Source organism: Montipora foliosa, chromosome 3 (genome assembly GCF_036669935.1).
Source record: "Montipora foliosa isolate CH-2021 chromosome 3, ASM3666993v2, whole genome shotgun sequence".
In the NCBI taxonomy this organism is placed as follows: Eukaryota; Metazoa; Cnidaria; class Anthozoa; order Scleractinia; family Acroporidae; genus Montipora; species Montipora foliosa.
The window spans coordinates 4,228,835-4,251,090 of record NC_090871.1 but is presented as its reverse complement, the minus strand read 5'-3'; the positions used below and the strand labels follow the sequence as shown (position 1 = coordinate 4,251,090).

Sequence of the window (22,256 nt, the reverse complement as noted above, 5' to 3'; positions counted from 1 at the left end):
GCGCTGGAGCGTCGTACCAAACTAGTCATCCCGGGTTTTCGGCCCGTGCGATCGCTTTTGGACGCAGTTGGCCCTTCGCTGCTTTCTGCTACCGACCTTGCCTCCCGGTACGGCATTGAGGGAGAGATATGTCGGCCCCTAAACCATATGTGACAAATCCCACGCCTACTCACAGCTCCAAACCGCCCTTGTCAATATAGCGTAAGAATTAGATGGCTTATATATTCAAGAGAAAAGTCATTTTATCTGTCATATGGTAAGCACTGGAGTCGCAGATTACAAAGTGTGCGCATGCGCCCTCCTAAAGGTAACATACATACAGTCATAAGCTACAGGAGCTAATATCTTCGAGACATTACTTTACAGCTGAAATACATAGCATGTACATATACCTACTAAATACATAATATTTAAAGATATATTCATTAAAAAGAAAAGCCGCTGTACAAAATGCGGTCCTGGATTCTCTTTAAAACCAGTAAACTCATAGGTTGGGATAAAATCAGGCAGCGCATTCCGAAACTTAGCTGATACGTAAGAAAAAAGAGAACTAAGACCATAACTGGTCGTTCCAGGTTTATTGAGGAACAGAATGTAATTTCCGCGAAGATCATGCATAAGAAGGGGACGGGAGAGAAAACGTATTTTTTATGTAAGCAAAAAAAAAAACAAAAAAAAAACCCACATACTTTTATCAAGTAATACGAGGACAGTTTGAATGCGCTTATTGCATAGAGATGTCGAGCTTGACTTTCGTAGTAAGAGGACAGGTAATCTGCAAATATAAATATCGTTATTCTCTTATTTTACATTATTATACCGTTTCTTTGACACGAGAATTACAGCGAAATGAAAGCACAACTTTGTCGCGAATTTTCTATGATAAAAACTTGTTCAGAAACCCAAAATCTACGTTAACAGCACACACCAGGCCTACTCCTGAGTATCTGGCTAGAAATCATTTCCTCTGGCCGCGCTTCAGCCATTCGATGAGGGCCAGTCTCGTGCTTCTTAAGTTGCCTCGCTCGTGCCCAAAAAGAATTCTGGGTAATCCTACCATTCCATGACAAGGGAAGACTCCCGATTCTCATTTCATAGTTTTTTTCATAAGTGTCGGGCCACCCAGTCCTACCAGCAAAACAACGCATCGATTGAAGGTTTTAGCTTTCAAAACGTGCCCAGATTGTGTCAGTAGGTCCTGGAATTCGTCCACAGAAAGGCCAGAGAGACAACTTCACTCGTGAACCGCCATGTTTACAACAGAGCATTTTAGGCGTCCCAGTCTGCATGACACCATCTCTCGCCTCTGTCTGAGACAAGACCAGACACGCACGGTTCTTACGTTACGTTTACGCCTATAAAATCAACTGAAATGTCAATTGCTGGTACAAAAAAAAAAAAAACCCAGCATGTTAATTTTTTTTGGTAGGCTAGGTATCGAAGAGCCAGAACATTTGTCCATGCGCTGACGGAATGTTTGAACAAGAGAGAAAAACGCAGTACCTCCAGACACCGGCGCTGGAGCGTCGTACCAAACTAGTCATCCCGGGTTTTCGGCCCGTGCGATCGCTTTTGGACGCAGTTGGCCCTTCGCTGCTTTCTGCTACCGACCTTGCCTCCCGGTACGGCATTGAGGGAGAGATATGTCGGCCACTAAACCATATGTGACAAATCCCACGCCTACTCACAGCTCCAAACCGCCCTTGTCAATATAGCGTAAGAATTAGATGGCTTATATATTCAAGAGAAAAGTCATTTTATCTGTCATATGGTAAGCACTGGAGTCGCAGATTACAAAGTGTGCGCATGCGCCCTCCTAAAGGTAACATACATACAGTCATAAGCTACAGGAGCTAATATCTTCGAGACATTACTTTACAGCTGAAATACATAGCATGTACATATACCTACTAAATACATAATATTTAAAGATATATTCATTAAAAAGAAAAGCCGCTGTACAAAATGCGGTCCTGGATTCTCTTTTAAAACCAGTAAACTCATAGGTTGGGATAAAATCAGGCAGCGCATTCCGAAACTTAGCTGATACGTAAGAAAAAAGAGAACTAAGACCATAACTGGTCGTTCCAGGTTTATTGAGGAACAGAATGTAATTTCCGCGAAGATCATGCATAAGAAGGGGACGGGAGAGAAAACGTATTTTTTATGTAAGCAAAAAAAAAAACAAAAAAAAAACCCACATACTTTTATCAAGTAATACGAGGACAGTTTGAATGCGCTTATTGCATAGAGATGTCGAGCTTGACTTTCGTAGTAAGAGGACAGGTAATCTGCAAATATAAATATCGTTATTCTCTTATTTTACATTATTATACCGTTTCTTTGACACGAGAATTACAGCGAAATGAAAGCACAACTTTGTCGCGAATTTTCTATGATAAAAACTTGTTCAGAAACCCAAAATCTACGTTAACAGCACACACCAGGCCTACTCCTGAGTATCTGGCTAGAAATCATTTCCTCTGGCCGCGCTTCAGCCATTCGATGAGGGCCAGTCTCGTGCTTCTTAAGTTGCCTCGCTCGTGCCCAAAAAGAATTCTGGGTAATCCTACCATTCCATGACAAGGGAAGACTCCCGATTCTCATTTCATAGTTTTTTTCATAAGTGTCGGGCCACCCAGTCCTACCAGCAAAACAACGCATCGATTGAAGGTTTTAGCTTTCAAAACGTGCCCAGATTGTGTCAGTAGGTCCTGGAATTCGTCCACAGAAAGGCCAGAGAGACAACTTCACTCGTGAACCGCCATGTTTACAACAGAGCATTTTAGGCGTCCCAGTCTGCATGACACCATCTCTCGCCTCTGTTTTCTTTCAAAGGCTTGCCTTTACCCACATTCTAGCTTAATGATGCCAGCCTGGTGGCTTCTGTAGACGAAAATGGCCTGAAAAGGCTGTTAGAATGATTACCTACCAGATTTCAGCCAATTCGCTCGCTCCCTTTCGGAACACAAACGGTTGACATTTGTCACGTGATGCTCTATCATGAGCCCACATATACTGAATACAGCATATGTTTTAATGAGGTAAGTACTTCATGTATCCCTTATTGGCCATAACATTGCGAATGACAGCTTTTTTCTCCGCCAGACAATTAGCCTTAGCCTCAACCAAACGGCAAAGGTTTGTATCCCGTGATCTCGCCAAATTCTTTGATATTTTTTCCACTCCTTCGGGGTCAAGACCGTTTACTGTCTTAGCCGTGAAAGCCAAATTTCAAACAACGGGCGCAACCCGCGTTGTCAAACCATGGCCAATCGTATGGAAACCACGACTTTTCTCTAGTGGCTCCATACGTTTCAACTACTTTCCGTAGCTCTTTGCAGGGCCCTCATTGGCCATAGAGTTAATGAAGAACCTTGAAGTTTGGAGTAGATAGGAACGTCACGCCGCCCTATTTTTTGGCTACAAGGACAATACAATACACAATATATATTTAATTGACCACTCCCCATAGGGGCTTTTCAGGGCCAATGAAGCACAGTCACAACAGAACAGAACAGAACACTCAACAACAACCGTTTAGAATCCCAACTGGCCGGAGGCAAGCTATTTGGTTATTTAAAAGTGCAGTTGAGAGGTTGAACCAGGGACTACCATACCAGGAACAAACTCAATGGTCAGAACGTGTCTTCAACCCGGGGTCCCCAGATTTCAAAGCAAGTGCCCTAACCTAATCACTGGGAAGCACTGCTTCCCGAAGAACATTATGAAAAGTACTTTTTGATCAGGTTTAGGTCGCAGCGCCCAGAATTAAAACCGAGCACCGTAACCTAGCTGATTTAACCACTATTTAATATCAACTGCTGCTGTTGCTAAGGCAGCAGTGCAAGGTCCTCTCGAGTAAATAATTAAGGCATGGGCCTCAACCTGGTCTCAAATTATTGCACAAAAAAGAGAGGGTGGTCTAACTTTTGAAGGTTTAGTAATAACTTAAGACCTTTGCAGACTAATAACGTCACAAAATTTTTTATATTGACGTGGATGACGTATGCAAATGAGGTCACGTGACTTGTTACGGCCACGCAATTCAAAATAAAAAACGGCAACAGTTTATGCTTAAGTTTATTTCACTTAGCTACTATTAGATTAGTCAAAAGGGTAAAAGAAAACGATTTGTGCTTGGCCTTTGTGAAACACGTCTTTAGTTTTGCAAATATACGGCATTTTGTTCTAGTGTCCAGTCCCTTATGGAAAAGGATTTCTTTTTTCGGACATTTTTTTAAAATTATCTTGAAATGTCCAAGCACAGAAATGATGTACCCAATAGTGTTAACATCATTAAGGTAAATCCAGCCACCAAAAAATAATAAAAAGTGTTGCCATTTAGCTGAGATTTCTGTGCTGAAAATAACTTTGACATGTCACGTGATAATATATCATCCTATATAGCAGTTAAGGTTTCACTTCTTATTGCTGCTAACGATGTCCCGAAGTTACTTCGTGTTATATATAATGGATCAATAGTTAGACCACTCCCTCATTTATTTTCATGGAATAGATCTAGGCCAAGGCCTTAATTCACCTAAGCTTGGGGTATTTTTCTTCGAGGATACTTTCGGCGCAATCTTCGATGACTGCATGCCCAAAAAGTGGCTCTTTTGGGTCTTTGCTGCACATGTGTGTGCTGCGAGGTGAAGAGTGTCCCGCTAGCTATCGAGACGCGGGTACGTGCTGCTTTCAAACATATGATTAGGGGTAGGCCTTTCTCGATTTGTTGGGTATTAGAGCCCGGTACACGAAGTGTAGGGGCGTTTCGTAACATTTCTGGGAGACTGGGGATCGAGTTACGCCAAGGGCGGAGCTTCTGGTGGCTCCACCGCTCGGTTACCATGAATCCCAGCTGGCATTTTTATCGTCAACCACAATGCCCTGGCGGAAGTGCTCTTCTATGCGCAGAATGTGCTCGAGCAAGATTGACCTGCCAGGGATGCGTTTTTTTTTTCTGAAAAAACTTCGGACCAATTCTTTTGGTTTTCTTGTGTTCTGGCATCGAAAGCTAGACAAAGAAAAACAAAGGTTGTCTTCGTAGTTGTCTAGCTGGTAAAACCTAATTTGTTGCAAAAGCCACGGTGGCAAAACCCTTCGCCAACGTACAAAGGTATGTTGCTAAAACTGATTTTTATTTTGACCATTAAAGTTCTTTCCTTCCCGGAAGGTGGTGCTCCTGCGCACGATTGCTACTTGTGGCCAGCGTATGGGGGAGTCTCTCTCTAATTGGGTGACGCGTTAACAAAATGAAGAGACTTTTTTTGAACAAGGACGCGGCAGCTGGGTAGTATTTTCGGTTTTCACATGACGTCACGGCCGCCAGTTGGTGTCCCAACCCAAGCCTCCGGGAATTGAACTATTACTGAATCAGTATGCAAACGTTTTCTTTTGTTTTCGTCGAAAAACATGGCTGTTTGTCACGCGAGTGCAAACATACAATACATGGAGTCACAAATTTAATGAAGAGGGTTTTCGGCCCCAAGCGTAGTCGTCCCCGTGGGAAGGAGTGAGCGGGGAAGATCACGCGGGGGTAAGGAAATTCCTGCTCATTTTGTCTCCACATACACAACTATGTGACCACTAGGTCCATTCGGGGCAGAGACGGGACGTGCTACCCCTGATGAAGTGGATTCAGTCAAAGAGTAACTTGTATTGTTTTTATGTACCCCCCCCCCCCCCAAAAAAAAAAAAAGTACTGAGTGATACATCTCAAATGATAGACCATCTTCGAAATATAATTATTCAGCTTGATAGTGAGGCAGGGCAGTGAGGACAAAAACAATAGAAACAAGTTGCGATGAATATCTACTTTCCTTTGTCCTCTAAACCTCTCTTTCAAGTTGAATTGTAATATATCGAAAGTGACCTATTGTGGTTACACGAATATAATTGTTTCATGGAGAATAAGAACTTATGTGAATAGAGCGTTTCCACATGACGTCACGGCGGCCATGTTGGTGTTCCAAAACAAAGAAATGGTTGCCATGATGGTGAACCAAACTAATCCTCCGGGAATTGAACTCTGTTTTCAAATACTTTCCTTTGTTTCAGTAATCCAATATGGCTGCTGGTCACGTGAGCGAAAACGCTCTTAGGACATTTGCATGATGACGCCATTTGACTAAAAGCCTGTTGGGAGAATAGGAACAATCTTGTTTACCCCTTTTGTCAGCAGCCACCATTAACAATCAAGATATCTACAGTGTCTAGTGCTTTACCGAGTCTGTAAAATCTGGGACATTCACAAAACAGTGATTCCTGATTTGCCCCATACACTGAACTAGCCTTTAAGATAACAGCTGTGGATCAAAGTTTACAATAATGCTGGGGTTTGGCTTGCATCACTATTCTTCCAAAGTAGGAGGAATGATGAGTGTATGTTTTAAACGCAACCATGGAAGTGTTTGTCCCTCTCCCTTTGTAGCCACCACACTGGCCAGTTCAGGTGGCGAAAATCCGTTTGACCAATTCTACTGTATCAGGAACGACTCTGCAAAATGTTTTCACAGAATGGCAATGCTGTGGTACCATATGAAACACCAATTTTGCTCAACAAGATGCACTAGTCTCAGGATATAATAGGTCAGGGTATAGTAGGTTTTCATGGCAACACGAAAGCAAACTTCAGAAGCTGCTTGATAATACAGTGTTGTAGAGTAAATTCTTCTCATAATACAGTTGCGAGAAAGTGTTGAAGCTGGTTTGAGCATCCTAAAAGTTCTCTCAACTCGTTATTGAATTCAATGAAATGCCTCAAAGGAAACTTGACCGATATCAGTGCACCTCGCCCATTGGAGTGCTTCTACAGTAGCACACTGTCAAGACGGAAGGAATCTTCATAGATCCAAGCAGGACCAGAAGCTAAACTTACCAGTAAAGACCTACAGTTCATTAATAATCTAACAATAAGTAGATGTTGGAAACGGAAACACGAATTCTCAACATTACTTCGGGGCATTAAACTAGAAGTAATATTTTAGCCCATTAATGTTTGCTTTGGGCATGATTTTCCATCAACAGTCCAGTTAGCTTTATGAGAAAAGAACACTGTTTCGTTTGACACACCAATGTGCTCCTTCGTCCTCAGTAATTAGTCTCAATGACGAAAGTTTGATGGTTCAATGTCTGGAGTATGGGCCGTTCGAATTTTCCCCAAAGGATAGTTCTCCCCGCCCATGACAAGCATATTACCTCAGGCCATAAAGGAAAAATCCTACTTTCCATGGAAATATCTACTTCAAGATACACGACTGCAAAGTTTCAAGATATTATTGAGAGCACAGTCAGCCTCCTCCCGAGTGTCCCCAGTCACCATTGGTAAAATACATCTCTTCAGCTAACCATTATGACTAGCATGATCAAATATATTCTCATAAAAACTATATCTACCGCACATCATTGAACACAACATCATCAACACAAAATGCCCAACGAGTGCGAATCGACGCATATTCTCGACAACCAAAGACAGGAAAGCTACTTCAACCTACCTTTGAAAAAGACGAGTTTATGTTGGCCATAACATCGTGAATGACATTTTTTTTCTCCACCAGACAATTAGCCCCGGACTATTCGACCACTCTTTTGGAATGATTCCCCACCATTAATTAATACTTTTAACCCTAACCCTTCACTTAAACCAATTTTTGCATTCAAAATACGAGACCTACCCACCAAATACAGACGGCCCAATATTCTAGAAATCAGCGGCGAATGGTGAAGGGCTTATTGTCCAGGGCCACACTTTGTGGATATGAATTTTTGTTTATACATTCGTCCAATTATGCCGGTCCGTAATGCGTTCTACGCATTGGTTTTGTTTATCCACTAAAAAAATTACAAGAATTAAAATGTGTAGAAAATGTGCCAAACGATTTTTTTTTCGCGAGTCCACAAGTCGCACAATTTACTTTCAAGACCCCAATATTAACTCTTAAGTCAATAAAATTCAATTAAAACAAAGAAAAAATCGACTGGGTCAAATGACGACTGTCTGCTGGGCCACCTGTATGGATGTGGCAGTGTGGGTAAGGATAGGGGTTAGCTGGTCGAATGAGTGGTTTCTCCCTGGTCACGAGTTCCTTGATTTAATAATACAGTAGCATCGTCCCCAGCACTTTGTGCCGATAACAATTTGTTATCCTCCATGCTGATGTCCGTAGCCTCATTATGCTTTGAAATGTCTAAATTATCTTTGGGAATACAAATAGTTTTTTGATCTTGGGGCAAGTCGATAGCTTCACTAGCAATGTTCTGTTTGTCACAATCTTTTGCAGTATTCACGGCTGCATTATCCATTACGATGTTCTGTGATTCTTTTACGGTCCCTTCAACAATTTCACCCTCCTCCTGCGATGTTGGGTCATTACCAGAGTTTTGCGCGAGTTTGCTCGTATCCCTGCTGGGTTGTAATTCTTGTTCATTCATATTATTCTCTGTTAACACTGGTTCACTGATGACAGGTCTCTCTTCAAGCGGTTCAAACCTGCTTCGCCTTCTCGGCCCACCCCTATGGACATCCCTGTCACTTGTGAAGTCTCTGCTTGAGCGGAAATCACGCACACGTTGTCCGTCATCTCGGTCCCAGTCCCTCTCGCGACCACGATCACGCTCTCGATCCCGACCGCGGTCACGGAATCGGTCATCACGATCTCGAATTCGCGCGCGGTCGTCGCGATCACGCCCACGCTCCCAGTTTTGCTCGCGAGGGCGATCAGGCTCTCCTCGATCTCCCAATTCCCTCCGGGGCCTCCGAGCAAAGTCTCGTTCTTCATCAGGGCGGTCTGGTGATTCACCCATGTTATGAGGATTCACCTCGCCCTCAGTCTCTTTTTTAGGCTCTTGATTCCAATCTATTACCGCTTCATGATTAACATCCGGTGGTCGATTATCCGGCCAGTTGGGAGGAGGGAGCCCACGCGGGGGTGGGCCCCTCATTGGACTAGGTCCTGAACCCCATGGAGGGGAGCCAAAGTCCGGTCCACGCGGCGGCCCACCAGAAGGCATCAGAGGTGGTATATCATGAGGAAATCTTGGTCCTCCTGGGTGGAACGGAGCCATTCTCGGGTGAAGAGGTGGTCTTTGATGAAATGGAGGGGGTCCACGGTGCATTGGTGGGAAGTGGCCATCTGGATATCTACCCTGGGGACGAGGAGGAAATTGCCCACCATCATGAGGTCTGCTGGAACGATGTGGAGGGGGGAACTGTCCACTTCCTTGAGGTCGGCCTGGGTGATGTGGCGGAAACATATCTCCTGTACGGGTTGGAGGTAACTGGCCTTCTTCAATTGCATGATGTGGTGGAAATGATCCGCCATCTTCAAGCCTGTCTGGTTGAAACTTGCCATCTTGTACAGGAAAAAGAGAACCCTCGCGAGGCCTCCCATGGAAAGGTGGTGGATACTGCCCTGCTTCTAGAGGAACACCTGACACTACTGGCCGGTTGTTATCTGGGGGAAATTGTCCTCCTTCCTGAGGTCTACCATGATTTAGGGGTGGTCCTGGAGGTCCATTCGGGGCAGACACGGGAGGTGCTCCCGCAGGAGTAAACTGATGAAGTGGATGGCCTCCCATGTTTGGTGGAGGCACTGCAGCAATACTCGGAGGTGGTGCTCCAGGTGGCAACATGTTTGGCGGGATTGGTGGTCCTGGGAAGGGTGGCTGTATTATCATTGGTGGCGGTATCATTGGATGGTGGCCGGGAAACAAGGGATGACCAGGAAGGGGAATTTGAGGGGGTTGCCCTGGTGGGTTCACTGCGTGCCCTGATGGAATGCCTGATGGTATTCCTTGCTCAGGGACCTTGGCTTCAGTGCCTGCTTGTGCAGCCGCCAGTTTCATAAGCTCTTCATGACTCATAGTTCCGAGGTCTTTTTCATCTTTGGCATTACTGGTATCAGTGCTGTCGGCCTCTGAACCTGTAAAGATATCAGCATACATAACTATCACTCAATTGAAAACAAAGCACAGTGTTAATTAATGAATCCTTTGACTCCCAGGAGTGAGCGGCATGTAATTTCTCCTCAAAATTTCAATGAAATGTCAGTCACACAGGTATTGAGAATGATGATCATCATCAGCATAGGAGGTGTGATCTTGATATCAGACCAAATGTAAGGCGTTCTTTTCAAAATTGAAGCTTAACTATAATCTTATGAAAATGCATGGTTACCCACAAGTTTCTTTTCAGATATCAAGAGCACTTGCTAAATTCACGTCTCGAGATGCGCAGAACATATGCACAATAAGAATAGTAGGCACTGTCCTTTAAGGCCCACCTTCAACTGACAGGCACTGCGTGCCACGGAACAATTTTCATATATGGAAATCCAGCCAAAGCTGAAATTCATCCAATTCATCCAGAACCACCTTAACTAATTGAAAATTTATGGTAGATCTGAATCGACAAAATTTTTTAAAATCTTGCAGAGAGTTTCATCCTGGCCTGCTGATCATTTTTGTGCTATGACATAATTGGGGTCACCCATATGAGCAGCTAAAGCCAAAATGTAGGGTATATTTGCAAGGCTTTCCTGTTGCCATGGTAACTTGTTACGTCACAAAAAGGACTGGATCTTGTTCAGAAATAATTGGAAAAACCTTAAATAACAATGACCACGACCCGGTTTTCTGAGCCCGCCAGACTGAGCACCCCCAGCAAACCATTGTTTTAACGAAAACCGTTGGTCCGCAACATGGTTCTGGTCATTGCTTTCTAAGGTCTTCCCGATAATTGATGTTTTACATGGTAACAAAACAGTGCTGTTGCCCGATAGAGTGTTCTAGTGTCAATCCTTCTAATAACAAGGTTTCTTGAAAGCATTGAAACTGATTTGAGCCACCTGAACTCTCAAAGCGAGAAACGTTAAAGTGCATATGCCACAAAATTTTGTATTGGCTTGTTCGAAAGAGCTTTCAAAATGGTGAAGAACAGCGTTTACTTTATTGTGATAGCACTCTTGGTAGCCGAGCTATTCAAGATTTTGATTTATGCAAATTAGGTGACTTGTGACGTCACATAGTGGACACAAAATTATGTAAAATCACAAAACATGGAATATCTGTGCAAATACAGGGTCTGCAGGGTTGATGTGCGACCAAAACCACACATTGTAATAGTGATTATGATGTCACCATAGTAACATACTCGTTACCAGACCTCTACCTTTCCAATATCACAAATGTCTTCTTTGTTGCTTCAGAGTCTAACAGACTCGGTCACACGCACTGAATGAACATCACATGCAAAGAACCCTTATTGGGGAGGGAAACTCTTTTTGGATGGAGGGGGCCTGGAGCCCATTGCGTTGCTATGGAACCATCACTCTGGGCCATATCATTGAACTTTGTCATGTGTATAAGAACTGCAAAAAGCTTTAGTTCTATACAGAAAAATTCTTCAGAGATATTCCACTTTTTGTGATTTTACATCACCTTATGTTCACTTATGACGTCACAAGTCGTCTAATTTGCATAAATCAAAATCTTGAATAACTCGGCAACCAAGAGAGCTATCACAATAAAATAAACGCCGTTCTTCATTTTAAAAGCTCTTTCGAACAAGCAAATATAAAATTTTGTGTCATATGCACTTTAACAGAAGCCAATAACAATATTGCATAAGCCTGGCAGTGCCCATTTCACTACCCTTTAACACTGTAAGTGATACGATCTCTAGTCACATTGTACCTTCTTTCACTTCAGCTTTCTGTAGACCAGGTGGAAGAGTTTCAGGATCAATCCAGCTCCCTTCACCAAGTGCTTGCAGGTCAACATTGGTGCCGAGCTTGCTCCAGGGTATAAATGCAACACCTTGATCTGCATCAAAGTGTTCCTTGTATTCTTTGCCTTTAACACCTTTTCCTGGTGCCCAGGCCAACTGCAAATATCAAATGATGTTTCGTTAATACTCTCGGCACAGAAGCACTTCAGTTGGAAAAACTGAAAGGTCAACTTGCAAGTTGCAGAAGGAGAGCTGTGTGAAAGATAATTGACAGGGACTGACAAATTTACAGATTTTGCAAAGTTCTTGAGGGGTACCTGTCCTACAGGATGCAGGACCAACAGGAAGACTTCTATGAACCACATTATCAGAGGAAAAAGTTTGTAAATGTTACTAAAAACACTTTTGAATCACATGAAATATTTTAGGAATCCTAGATGCAGATATGATATACTGTCTAGAACTAATCATATTTTACCATTAAAGCATTCAAATGTGCAAAAAAAACTGAAAACACTGTTTGGGATCCTGATGACTGCTGGTAAGAGAGAGTACAAACCTTGAGAGAATTTCCATGAATTCTTTCATTTTTTAAAGTAACAAGCACCTTTGAAGCATCACGTCTGTTCATCATGACAACATAGGCACACCCTCTTGGAGGAACCATCTGCAATCCAACATGCTTTGAATAAATGCAAGTTTACTCTTACAAGTATTGTCCATTCCCCCTCAAGAAAAGGGTGGATTATCTTTTCACTGAAGGAGTTGGATCCTTCATCAAAACCTAGTTCCCATCAGCCTCATGCTGATCAAAATAATTTTCTAACTTGCTACAATTATCTTGTAGTAAACACTCCACAACATGTATATGTTGCTGTTGCAGTAATATGGAAGCAGAGTGATCACATCAAGCAAGTTAAAGGGCCTCGTTCTCACAATCGCACTAAAACTAGAACTCAAATACAAATCATTTGAGGCCATCCTCATTATGGAGGGAAAATATAAAACCAGATGGTTGATTTGGTCTTCATCCTCAACCATTTATCATAACTAGTTAGAAGGTTTCCATCATGTATTTTAAATTGAATCAATGTCATAATTTAATTTACGTGAGGAAAAAAAGTTGGCTTTGAAGGACATGCTGTGTTCGACACTTACTTTTTTACTCAAGGGAGATTCCTAGGAATATCTCTTTGACATTAATTAGGCTGGTTTTGAATTAAAATGCCATTTGTCCAATAGTATGTGCGCTTGATATCAAAGTATCGTAGCGCATTTGGTTGTGCGAAAACTGGATTCCATTGTAACAAACATTCTTTTCAAAGATGTTCCTCCTTCCAATCTGTTGTGAGGTTTGTACCAATAATTAATTTGTATCTTTCAACAGAAAAATAAGTGACAGCAGAGATATAACGTTAACATGTTTGCAGTGACTACATCATATTACCAGTCACTTTCTTTGTTGCCAATCAAATCGTTGCCAAGCAAATCCTTTAATATCAGTCGAACAAAAATTTTACTTGCCCACGGATATATTTCGCTTGCCCCGGGCAATCGGGCAAGCGTTAGTGTTGAACACTGACATGAGTTGGGCTCCTACCAAAAGAACTCAGACTTTTTTTAGAAGGGTTGTTCACCGATAAATTGTCCAGTTCTACACATTTCAGTCTTTTTCCTGCTCATTCACTCTGCACAGAGATTTTAGAACAGGATGGAAAACTAAGGCCTTTAAATATTGCAAAAACTGTTGAAAGGTCATTCAAATTTTTTGCCCATAGAAGCTCCGCTACAAACACAAGTATATCATGAAACAGGCCTATCAGTTAATGTGCTGCCAGAACGTGTGCCAAGGAATCAGATACTAAACGACAATCACCATCAAGTCTACAAAAACTTATGACTGACCGCCCGTCGATGTTGTCATCATATTCCAATAGGCCACATGAGAATCGTGAACTAGAGAGCACAATGCCCATAATAAAATAATACTTATAATTATTACAATTTGTTGAACTTGATACATACATCAATGGAAGACACTGCAAGCTGATTTGCTTCAAACATTTCCTGTAAGTTTTCCTTCGCGACTGTCTTTGCTAAATGGCCAACCCAGATCGTCGTACTACAAACTGACACATTCACAGGATAGTTATAAATGTACTGAAAAATGTTATTTATTTATTTATTTATTTATTTATTTAACAATATGCCAACCATTACAAAAAAATAGAGTGGGAGGATGATAGTAGGGGGAAACTAAATTTCCTTTCCAAGACTACCCTCCTTGCATGCAGTATTAATTTTGAATACCTACAAGTTTAGCAGGTAAGTAAGAAGCAAACAACTGTGGATTGAATTCTTCCAATGCAAAAAAGATACCTCAACCCCTTTTTCCTGTATCCAGGAAAAAAACTCTGCATACAACAATATTCTTTTTGTAAATTGCAACTGTTTTTTATAGTGAGGCCAGCATTGAACTCTCCTATTCTTTCTTTAGGGACCTGTCACCTCCCCTTTCACTCTAGTTCTAATACAGTAAAACCCCTCGAGTAAGAACCTTCCATTTAAATTTTTTAGCCCAAAAGGGTCCTAACCAAACTGGTACTAAACAGAAATTTAAGCTATCTAGGTTCTTAAATAGGTTCTTTTTTTCTAAAGAAAAAAATCACTTTGTAGATAGCAGAATTTAGTGTTATTTGTTCTTCGCCACCAATGCCATAGCCAGTTTTTCCGTGTCCTTTTTGTAAAATTTGAATAAAAATGTAAATACAGAATTAAAAAGTTCACCTAAAAAATGAATCACATGAATTTTCAGAACATCAACATACACGTACATTTAATTTACTGCTAAAATTCCTTGCACAATTTAAACTGAACAGATTAAGATGCTGTACTGCAGTTCACAGAAAATATCTGGAAATCTGCTCCTTACAGCAAAAGCAAGTTACAATTGTAACTACAGAATGATAATGATATTAATTGTTATATACATGTAGCTGAATTTTTTCCCCCAACTGTGCGCACTCTCATTGGTTACTTCGAGGTCACATGGCATCTAACAATAAAACTGTTTCCCGCCAACAGTCTCTGAATGGACAACAGCGCAAAATCTGTAACGTCACAGGGTAACAGTGCATTGTTACGACTGCCGTTGCTGTTGCGGTTGCACTCTTTTTTTTTGTGATATATAACAAATCACTTAATGACTGGTCCCTCAGGAAACAATTCATTTTGTTTCCCTCGAATTTCAATGTTTCCCTTGGCTGTGCCTCGGGGATGAGATGGTGAATGACCTTTGTCCTCAAAGAGAACTGTAAATGTCAATAATTGATCTTATTTGAAAAAGTGCACACACTCTCTAGAGTTTAAGAACCTGTTTCAAATCTTAGGGTCCACAGGTTCTTGTTTATAGGCTAAAGGTTCTTACTCAAGGAGTTTTAAGGTAAATGTATATCAGTTATATCAGGTTGTTTGTTGATACAACTGTATTGATCTGTAATGCACATCTAGACCAAAAAGGGGCATGGCCAACATACCACTAAGACTCTCTTTCTTTGATACAGGAATCCCATCATTTCTCTTCTCACTCTCCTTGTCGCTCTCTTTTGCTTTGTCCCTATCTGAATCTCTGTCCTTATCTCTATTGCGGCCCCTGTCGCGGTCCCGGTCCCGGTCTCGGTCTCGATCCCTATCTCTATCACGCTCCCTTGCCCGGCCTCTGTCTCTTTCCCGGTCTCGTTCTCTGTCTCTTCCAAATGGTGACCGAGAACGGCGTCGAGGAGAGCGCTCCCTCCATCTAGGGCTTCTGCTGCGCCTCCTTGGAGATCTAGATTTTTGATAATGACTGCCAGGTGATCTTTCTCTCTCATGGACATCAGGTGATCTCCTGTTAAAGGGCCCTATTAGAGAAGATAATGACACAAGGCTCGAAATTGCGACAAATACAGTCACATTAAATTTTTGCAGCTAAATTGTTTCCCTTTGCGACTAAAATAATTATCTGGTGAAGTTGCAAATTTGTGACTTGTTTTCACCTTTGTTGCTTTGAAACAAAAGGGTTAGCAGTTGCCACTTTGCTGCTACTTTTGCTAAAATAAATATAGAAATGACAAAATTATTTTCTTTCTCGCCGTGAATTTTCTTTCAATCTGAAGATAGCATAATAATTGTAGTGTAATTTAGCTGTGATGTTACGTGCACAACTCCATTCCTTCAATCATTCGGCATTTTCAGCGGTTTCTTTACACACAAGTATTGTGGACTCATATTTTGTTTTGCTAAACCGCTGACAACACAATGCAGCGCAACGATTTTGCCACTAAAATTTGCGAAATTGCAACTAAATTCTCATACCAAGGCTTGCCACAAAATTGTGACTGGATTTTTTGTTAATTTCAAGCCGTGTGACAGATTGGCAATTTCCACTGATCAAGATAATGATGGCTGTAAATTATGTTGTAGACTGAGATAAGCATAAATCAATATTACTCGAGATTGCTTTTGATCATCAAGAATAGGGACCTTAAGATCTATGACGGCGAAGTCAACGTAAACGTCACCTCAAATTATCACTTTCCTTTATCATAAGTCTTTCACGGTTATTCTGTCTCATTCACTTCTTACAATTTGGGCAAAGTATCCCAAAAATAAATTGGTACAAGTGGTTTTAGACTGAAAATAGAGAATGAAAGATTCTCTGTTGCATGCTCACGTTGTCATCAAAACCTCAAATCAATTTTGGTAATTTTTTCATGACGTCGTTATGCAGAGTACCGCAAGAACCTGTGCTAAAATCTGTGCTACACCATCAACACGATTATTTATGCTCTTTTAACCAATGATATCATTTTTTTGCGGCGTTGTTATTCCCATTGCCATCCTAAAATCTTAAGCTCCCTAATATCTTGTGACTTTCTGGAATGAGCACACAGGGGTTTCAATAAGGAAAGACAGCCAACAAAAAGCACTGACTACTCCCCTCACAGAAGTTGGCTACTTTTTCCCTAAACTGAAGTACTTAACCCACTGACTCCTGGGAGTGAGACTTGAGAGATTTTACTGTGTCTAACTCCAGATGATTTCACTCATCAACAGGGGGCATCCAAGAGAGCCTCAGGTGTCAATGGGATAAAGACAGATTCTTTAAAAAATTAGATTAAAGTTCATTTCGACTATGACTATGTTGCACTAATCTATTTCCAACGCAGACATACTACTACAAATTATTATTATTAAGTGAGTGATCTGTGCAGGATTTACTATAATGGTTGACCAATATAAATATTCACATATTTTTATTTACATTTAAAATGTTTCTTAAAATTAAGTTAGTTTTATTGTATTTTCCTCGTGTGAGAAAAAAAAAACACCTAAATACATGAAGCCATAATTATCATAAATGAATGAAGGGGTAGTTTCTAAAGAAACTGTGGTGCTGCATCGGTGGGGAAGTAATATACAAAAATTTGGTTTTATCAACAGAGTTGATAATGTAAATTGGCCACCGTACAGAGATTCTAAAAGCTACGGTACGGTGGCCAATTTACGTTATCAACTCTGTTGATAAAACCAAATTTTTGTATCATAATTATCATAAGATTGTTACTGAAAGTTATTTCCGGCATACTGACCTAAAGGTTCCTCAAGTCGGTCATGCTGCTCACCAACTGGTCTAAATGTGTTTTGAAATTCACCTGGCATTTCCCCCATGTGTGGATGAACTCTGAAACATAAATAAAAGTAACAAGGCTAAGAAGTACTGTAGACAGAATGACAACAGCTTTCGATAAAGAATAGTATTAAATCTCTTTTGAGGCAAGCGGTACACAGGGTCTCAAACCACAGACCCAAAAATTTTGTAATTTCAAAAAGGAAAGGAACTTTATTTACATGCAAGTGTCTAGTCTTCTAGCGCAGGAGCACTAATTGGGGACACTGTAAACTGAAATCAACAAATCTACACGTCAAATAAAATCAAATGTTGGTTTTTGAGGAGAGGGGAAAACTGGAGCACCTGGTTAAAAACCTCTCGGAGCAGAGAAGAGAACCAGCATACAACACCTAGTCTGGGAATCGAACCCAGGCCACATTAGTGGGAGGTGAGTACTCTAACCATTGCGCCAGTCCTGTAACCTTGTAATGATACACTGGCCCTTTCCTTTTTAAAAGCTACATGTAAGTCTACAATAAAATTACAGTATATGACCTCCAATTTAGCCTCTTTCTTTTCTGCAATCTTTAGCTTATAAAGGTAAACAACTCACTCCTGACTGAGCCTCCTTTGCTCTTCCATCAAATGGCGTCTCTGTTCAGCTATTCTTGAAGCATCATCATCATCATCTCCATAATCAAAGTCATCTATAACAGACTGTGGAGCATAACATACCAACATTTTAGCATCATAGCAGTTAACAATGACTAGCATTGTATGCAGTTGAATGAAATTTAACAGAGTTAACTACAGGAGCACTTGTCTGCCAGTTGTGGTCAGCAGTGTTGTCAGGTTGATGCATGCACAGTGATTTCCCGCAGTTGTATACTGTACACATTGGGTGTAACTGTGGCATTGTAGTTGTATATATAACAGAAAAAAAATTAGAGTGCTTTTGGAGTGTTTTTAATGGTCAGTTTCAATTCACTCTCCGCTCCCTTCTCTTTTCATCCACTGTTTTCAACAGTGTGACAAGTGCCTGTCTCACATGCTGTGTCAGGGCTCATACATGTAGTAGAGTTGCCAGGATTTTCCAGCTGTGGAAGCAGTCTCCATCAAGGAGCTGGCTAGTCAGTGGTGGAAGCTTGTGGATGTCTCAGGCACCTAACCTCCATTGGCAACATAGTTGTTAAAAGTAGGCAATGTGTATGCAGTCAGAACTGCAAATTAGCTGATATTAGTTTCTTGATTTACTTTTAGTGTCCTCTCTGTGTACTTTAAATTATGTTACATTCAGGGTTATGAAGAAACAAAGACTTATGCTAACATTTCACTGAAAAAATTAATAGTATTGACAATGACATCAGCACTGCCTTAAAATGTTGTTTTCAGCTTAACTTTTTTCTATCATGACATGCTTTGAAGTGGCTTTAAAAACTACCTTTTGCTTATTGTAAAGATCTTCAAAAATGATGAACAATGTTTTCTATTTTGGACTAACTTCATTCATTCCAAAGATATTCAAGTTTTTGTTCAAAAATAGATGATGTCACAAACTCTACAATGACTGTAACAAATCACAAAATTGAAAATATCTCTGAAAATATTGGATTAATGATAATTATTCAAACTTGGCACCAGTAGTATAAGTACATGAGATAGGGCACAAAAGATTGAAAGGTCTGTAAAATCCAGTAATCAGGCCTTGAAATAAGCATAAAAATCCAGTCGCAATTTTGCGACAAGATGCGAAAATGTGGTCGCAATGTCACAACATTTAGTCGCAAAATCGTTGTGCTGCATTGTGTTGTCAACGGTGTAGCAAAACAAAATATGAGCCCACAATACTTGTGTTGATAGAAACTGCTGAAAATGGCGAATGATATCAAAGGAATGGAGTTGTGCACATAACATCGCAGCGAAATTACGCTACAATTACATTGTACGCTATCTTCAGATTGAAAGAAAACTCAAGGCGAGGACAAAATGATTTTGTCATTTCATTTATTTTAGTAAAAAGAGCAGCAAAATGGCAACTGCTAACCCTTTTGTTTCGAAAGAGCGAAGATGAAAACAAGTCGCAATTTGCGACTTCTCCGAATATTTTAGTTGCAAAGGGAAAAAAATTCAGTCGCAAATGCGACTGTATTGGTGGCAATTTCAAGCTCTGGTAATATTAATGCACGCAGATTTCAAGAAGTGTCACAAAGTGTCCCCTGGCTCTTCTTCCCAACCTCAATATGACTCGTGTGTCTCGGAATACAGACAATTAACATCACAAAGTGTCTCCCAAATGCTGTTCCTCAAGTAACGATAAACAGCTGCATTTACCATAAGCAAAAAATGTGACCATCCACGGGAAAACCAACAAAAAGGTGATGACATGGGCACGCGTGCATGACACGGCACGCTGAGCGTGACATACAACACGCCATATGCGCATATTTAATGAGTAGCACAATAGATGTCACGGTGGCTTTTGTTGTGCACACTGAGACACTCCAAACCTGTTGTTTAGCGTGGCGTGTTGCGTGTCAGATGCGTGCCAAAACAGGCACCGTAAAATTGCAAAAGTAATCCAAACGAAATTCGTCGAAATTCGAAATTTGTTCTCGCGAATTTTCCACGAAAAGACATCGAATTTTCGAACGATTTTTCGTAGGGTTTGAAGCGAAAAATTCACGATGTTTCTCGAAAATTCGAGATAGCGAAATTCGAAGTAGCGAATTTTCGAGGTAACCAAACGAAAATTCAAGGTAACAAAATTTGAAGCAACGAATTTTTGTGACATGAATCGGCGGCCATCATCAACAACATCGCTGAACAAGCGTATGTATGCGTAAATAAACGCGTTAAGGTTAGCGTAAATAAAGTCGTATCGAAAATAGATTCAATGATCCGACAGTTTAATCGGCTATTTCCAACGGAAAAAAAAAAGATTGCCTCACAACAAAAACTGTGATTGCTTCACGAACAAGAGTTTGTTGTAGAGCTTACACATTGTGAAATGACGGCAGAAAAGAATCATCGCGGCAAATTCGAACTTGGCAAATTTTTGTCCAGAAAATACGTGGGAATGTTCGAGAACAGCAAATAAAGAGCGAAATTTCGCTCAATTTTTTGAGGTCATTTATCGAACAGTGCGATTTTTTGCACGCAAATTCAAAGTCAATTTTCGTTCCGAGGGAATTTTCGTTCGAAAATTCGCGTAGTTGGAAACAATAGGCCTTGAGTATTATCATGACTTTTCGTTGAAAATTCGCTTCCATCGAAAATTCAATACTTTTTCGTCGAAAAGCCAGGAAAAGCCGCGAATTTCGGCGAAATACATTTGCATTACTTTTGCACAATACTGTATTCTGGGGGATTTTTCAGCTATTTCCGCAGTTAAGTCGGCCCTCACTCGGCTTTGGGAGTAGCGTGTTATACTTGGTTTTTTAGCGAGCGTTTTGGCGCAGCTGTAGTGCAATTTTACTCACTCCGTGTCTTTTTACGCCGTACTCGATTTTACTTTTGCTGACACGCTCTTTTGTTTGGTATAACACGCTCTATTGTTTACAACTTGTAGTATCAGACACAAGAAAATTTTAATGAGGCGTGCATTACGACACGGCACTCCCGTGTTAAAGAAAATTTCTTTTGTCTAGCGTGCTAAAATAGCGTGCCCGTGTCATCACCTTTTTGTTGGTTTTCCCGTGGACGGTCACAAATAATGTTAACCTTTACCCTTTCAATAAAGCAAGGGGGGCTATCTCTTTCTACTTACTGATATTCTTTCATCCTGTGATGCACTATGCTGAGGATGGTGAATGGTTCCTTGTCCTATCCCGTGTGGGGTCCACACAGGCATTCCAGGAGGTGCAATGAAGTTTGTACCATCAGGGAACCCAGGTATTTCAGGACCAGGATCACTGTTATCCTCAGCCACATTTACACTTTGTGGGGCAAGTCCTGAGGACGAATCTGGTGTGCTGGCTTGGTTTGGCTGTGGTATTCGTATATTCATGCCTGTAGTAACAGCATTTAGAGTAAGTTTCATAAGAAAGGTGAAGACAAGTAATCTGAGGGAGTCAAGCTAGGCTGATACCATACTTGGCCTTGCTACAACTTCTTAAGTTTTTAAGTAGTTTAGTTTAATAGTTTAATAATGCTTTGTCATGGTAATGTATGTACAATAGAAATAAAATTCGAGAAAAAAGAGAAATAAAGAAAAACGCATGACCGGAGAATAGTTGGGGGAAACTAAATTCCCATACTAAGAATATTACCCATGACTAAATTATCAATGAAAAATTTGAAAAAAAAGAAAGCTAACCAAACGAATCACATCTCATTTTAAGATTGACACAAATGATCTAAAAGATAGGATTTAAAACTACTCAATGAAGACGCATGCATAATGTTTGATGGAATGCTATTCCAGTCCATTATATAGCGATTAAAAAAAGAAAATTTGAAATAATTCGTACGTGTCTTATCTTGAAATTATGGTTCCTACGCGTTTTCGATAATACATTAAAATCGAAAAACATATAAGGATCTATGTCACAGTGCCCAAAAATAATCTTGTACATCTGCACTAAGCAGATAAACTTCCTTCGTAACTCAAGCGAGGGCCATTTCAAGGTCCCGAGTCTTTCCTGATATTCTTTCTCTGATCCGCAAATAACTCGAGTAGCTCGCCTCTGTACTGACTCTATGCTTTTGATGTGCTTCACTAAGTAGGGATTCCAGACCTGACAACCATATTCCAAAATTGGACGCACTAAAGTCTTATATGCTGTCGTAACTCCTTCAGGATTGTGTGAACCAAAGGTTCTTCTTAGGAGACCCAGAACTTTATTAGCTTTAGCACAGATATAATTTATATGGTAG

At 40.8% G+C, this 22,256-nt stretch overlaps 1 protein-coding gene across 1 annotated transcript in view; it reads right to left on the bottom strand.

The window, feature by feature from the left end:
• Positions 1-7,336: 7,336 nt before the first annotated feature.
• LOC137996522 (SR-related and CTD-associated factor 4-like) overlaps positions 7,337-22,256 on the bottom strand; it is a 21,333-nt gene continuing 6,413 nt past the window's right edge. The window contains exons 8-15 of the mRNA XM_068841962.1: positions 21,148-21,389; positions 17,995-18,098; positions 17,362-17,453; positions 15,268-15,630; positions 13,757-13,860; positions 12,291-12,398; positions 11,698-11,887; positions 7,337-9,926 (exon numbers count right to left, since the gene is read on the bottom strand). Of these exons, the coding sequence (XP_068698063.1) occupies positions 8,050-9,926; positions 11,698-11,887; positions 12,291-12,398; positions 13,757-13,860; positions 15,268-15,630; positions 17,362-17,453; positions 17,995-18,098; positions 21,148-21,389 (3,080 nt within the window). The 3' untranslated portion in view covers positions 7,337-8,049. The remainder of the gene's footprint in view (positions 9,927-11,697; positions 11,888-12,290; positions 12,399-13,756; positions 13,861-15,267; positions 15,631-17,361; positions 17,454-17,994; positions 18,099-21,147; positions 21,390-22,256) is intronic.